This window comes from Musca vetustissima, unplaced genomic scaffold (genome assembly GCF_032173495.1).
Source record: "Musca vetustissima isolate MV318-11 ecotype Yass unplaced genomic scaffold, APGP_CSIRO_Mvet_v1 utg9089, whole genome shotgun sequence".
Lineage (NCBI taxonomy): Eukaryota > Metazoa > Arthropoda > Insecta > Diptera > Muscidae > Musca > Musca vetustissima.
The window spans coordinates 167,009-171,277 of record NW_026880574.1 but is presented as its reverse complement, the minus strand read 5'-3'; the positions used below and the strand labels follow the sequence as shown (position 1 = coordinate 171,277).

General features: G+C 35.5%; 1 protein-coding gene across 1 annotated transcript; it reads right to left on the bottom strand.

Annotated features, from left to right (window-relative positions):
- Window positions 1-1,761: 1,761 nt before the first annotated feature.
- LOC133326254 (zinc finger C4H2 domain-containing protein) lies at window positions 1,762-2,706 on the bottom strand. The gene has a single exon (XM_061534936.1). The coding sequence runs from the start codon at window positions 2,687-2,689 to the stop codon at window positions 1,766-1,768; it is 924 nt and encodes a 307-aa protein (XP_061390920.1). The 5' UTR covers window positions 2,690-2,706; the 3' UTR covers window positions 1,762-1,765.
- Window positions 2,707-4,269: the final 1,563 nt, after the last annotated feature.

Here is a 4,269-nt window from a genome sequence, read left to right as displayed (position 1 = left end):
GGTCCTACTTGATATTAGATTTGACATAATGTGGAATAATCATATCAATAATAAAATACAATTTATGTTGGATATTTCAGATGGAGGCTATAGAAATGCGGATTGAAAGTCATTACAAAAAAAAAAAAAAAAAAATATTTTCAACTTTCTTATATAAATATGATTTATAATGTGTCCACCATGCAAATCCGTGAGAACCATCAAACTCAAACCCAACAAAGCATATCATGTTGCATGAGGCTATGACTTGTGTTTCATTGTGGAAGTTCTTAATCACCGGGAATGCAGCCCAACAATAAATACAATTATAAAATAATGAGTATTCACATTTTGAGGTGAATAAAGCAAGACGTGCTTAAAGCACGTCCCCATTTTCTAAAAATCAAAAAAGGAAAAACCTTTTTAATTCATATAAATGAAGATGACTTTGGTTACCTTGTTATTGGAATAAATATTAGAGGAATAACATTATTTGAAACAGCGACATAGATACGAGAAGGATATCCGAATTCCTTCTCGAAATTTCATAGTGATGTCATTATAGAGATACAACCATATATTGGTAAATATATATAAATGAAGATGACTTTGGTTACCTTGTTATTCGAATAAATATTAGTGGAATAACATTATTTTTAATAGTACAATAGATATTAGAAGTATATAAAAATTCCTCCAAGAAGTTTCTATGTAATGGTAAGTGTGTATTCAGTTGTTCATCCTATCAATATCTGATTTTTGGATCAATATCTGAAACATATTTAAGGGCAACTTAGATGCGACAATGGCTGACCTCTGTGACGGCATAATATAATTACCAATCAGAAAATGGTGCGTATTTCGTGTAGAAAGGAAATAATAAATACTTAAGTTAAAATCGAAGATTAAAACAGGTTCTGATAATGACGAAGGATTTTATAGCAAGGGTTTGGAGACAAAAAAAAATTAGTGGATGATGGATGGAAAGAGATAACAGTAAAACTTAACTCCCTCGGGCCTCCATCACGTACTCTTCTAGAGTGGAACAAGGTATGTATTTTGACCCCCGAGATGTGATTCACTGGAGCCCAATAAAACTTTCAGGAAGACCCTTCTCATTTGGCATATTTTTTTTTAAATGAGGAGTTGATACCTACTACTACATAATTGTCCTAAAATCAAAATTCATAATGGATGCTGACATTTAACTGCGACAAATTCGAATAGCATATAACATATCATCCAAGTTCAATTTATGAGAAACAATGCCGCCTAAAAGTAGGCTACGATAAAATACAATTTTTGATGTACATATGTATCAATATCCTTTGTGAAGCCAACAAAACGTGATTTCCAAAGTTATTTATATACATCATGGATGTTCGTGTATGTGTGAGTTTGTATGTATATTTATGACTAATCCCATTATATAGCAATATGCAGACATACTTCTTTTTCATCCCCTTTTCTATCAACAAGAATGCTTGGCAAGAAAAGATGCTATACATTTTCATAACTTAGGCATATAAATGAATACTGTTGTTATAAAAAAAAATACATTAAACTGTGTTATAAATAATGGCAAGATATTAAAAAAAATATTATTTTATAAAAATTTTGAAAAAAATACAGAATTTTTGTGTACTTTTCTTAACAAGCTTACCCCTAGCAGAGTTTATACCCTGTTTTTTTTTTCAAATACCAAAAATGTACTTATACACAGAGACTCAGTCCACTTACATTAGTTTGCAGCAATGTCCTTAAACGCACTCTCGCATACGCCGCCTTAATTGGTTTTCTTTTTAGGCTTCTTGGGATTACGTGAACGCGATTTAGCTTTGCACAATGGACAAATGGGAGCGTTGCGATGAATTTGTTGATGACACGATAGGCAGGACTTCATTGGCGGTGGCTGTTGTCGCAAATTCACATTGAAATCTGAACGAAATGTGGGGTGATGGCCCAAACCAATTGACGGTGTTTGCTGTAGACGACTCGAGGGCGGGGGAGGAGGTGGAGGCGCTGAGAAATCACCTTTACCAAGACGTACAGCCGATGCAGGACTCTGGCCAGTACCTGGCGGGGCGGGTGGCATAAACGCATGACCGCCTGTGGGTGGTGGCGGCCCCGATGTCGCCCCACTTGGTGCAGAGGGTGGCAGTGCTGCTACTGCCGACTCTGACATCAATGGATGTCTAGGGTGTGGTCTGGCCAGCGAAGAAGACTGTGATGCATTTTGAGCTGCCACCTTTAAGAAATTACTCTGAAAACGATCCTTCGATATTGGGCTGCCCTCTTCTTCATGTAAATCGCGCAATGGACTCAGACCTAAATATTCACGCCGCATGTGGTCGATTTGATATTTCAGTGCTAGATAATCTTCATAGTGGCGATTGGCCATGTCCACAGAGCGTGTCTGATTATCCTTTGTCTGTTTGATGATATTCTCCATGTCATTGATGTCGGCATGTATTTGTCTTAACTCCTCCACATGAGACATTTTCTCCTCCAGCAAATGTTCCAATTCTTTGCGATATTCTTCCAGACATTTTTCCTCATCGTCGCTTAGCTTCACCTCACGAATTATTCGTACCTTCAACTTTTCCAGCGATAAAGTTTTGTCTCGTATATCTTTGATGGCTTCAAGCTTTGCATAATAATGGCGTTCATTGGTACTGGGTATATCGGAGGATGAGGCTGTGGTGGCCATCTTTTCTGTATGTATATTGAACGCACGATTCTATTCAACTTTGTTGACTCTGCTTTGCTTCGTTACACTCGCACACACACAAACAAATGCAAATAGTTTGCCAACCAGCTATTTGATTGGCAACTTCCTTTGGGGTGGTTTTTGATTAAACGACAATTTAGATTAGTTAGTCCACTTTTTATAAAATGTATTTTATTCAACGTTCCATTTTCTACTCTTAGAAGTTTTATAAAATTTTCACACTTTTACAGTACGAACCCCAAGTTAATAATGAATGAAGATTTTATGCGCAGCCTTCGGTTTGCAGACTGAGATTTTTTTCCTTCTGCTACTGTAAACTCGATAACAGAAAGGCGACGCCGATATATACAATACGAATCGATTTTCTTTTTATCGAAACAAGCCTCCTGGCGATACATCAATGAGAGCAGAATGGTTATGAATGGGGGTGAATAAATATTTTTCAGGGAAATTTTCTAGTCCAGAAATAAGAATTTTGGAGCAAAATTGGAGGGAAACTCCAAGAATAATATGTGGTCTGTTCCCGTACTGCAAGAATCTACTCGATTTTACTATCTTCTTCGATATCATAAAGGAAAAAAGTGTTATCGGAGTAAAAAATAGTAGATTCTTGCAGTACGGGAACAGACCAATGTTTAATCGTAGGCCAAAGCTATTGTTAGGGAAATCCGGAGAATCTCCGGATTATGTTAACCCAGTGGGTATAAATTTTCAATTCCCTTACATATTTGTCAAATAAATCCTCATAAAGACGATTAACCCTTCAAAAAGTTATAATGTACATGTCGTTTATATCGGATATGCAATACCATTAAAATTGAAAATATGGACTTGGAAAGCATTTCTAAAATTGTCTTAATAGTATAGACTATTATTGGTAGGGAGTTTTTCTACATAACCTATATAAAATTAACACACTAAACTTGTAAATGTGTCATAAGTCTTAAAATTGACAATGACACGATAGGCAGGACTTCATTGGCGTCAATTTACTACTATCACAATTTTTTCTTTATGCCATCGAACAAATTTGTAGATTCTTGCAGTATGGGAACGGACCAATTAGTATGTTTTCTTTCAAGAATTGCAACGCTATTAAAATCGAAAATATCCAATTGGAAAACGTGTCTAAAATTCTCTTAACAGCATAGACTATTTATTGGTCTGTTACCTACCGCCAGAATCTACTAGATTTTACTATTTCCTTCGATATACTAAAGGAAAATTCGTTATCGTAATAAGAAGTAGTAGATTTTTGCAGTACGGGAACTGTCCAATTGTTATGTAGATTTTCTTTATAACCAATATTAAATTAAACGGGGAAACACATAAGAGGACTTTGCTTAATGTAACTCTGATATCCCGTTATACCATGCCAACATAACATGCCATGTTTGTTGGTGGCGATGCTTGCATACCAAGGAGAATCTAATATATCAAATTAAATCCAAGTTGGTTGGAAAATATATACGACATCCTCAAAATGTCGAAATATATTGATATAGTTTATGAGTTTTTTGTTACGCAATCTGAGCCCAAAATTTTAAATGACAGTCGAA

Coding starts and splice junctions, on each gene's coding strand:
- LOC133326254 (XM_061534936.1), bottom strand. CDS start 2,689: ATGGCCACCACAGCCTCATCCTCCGATATACCCAGTACCAATGAACGC.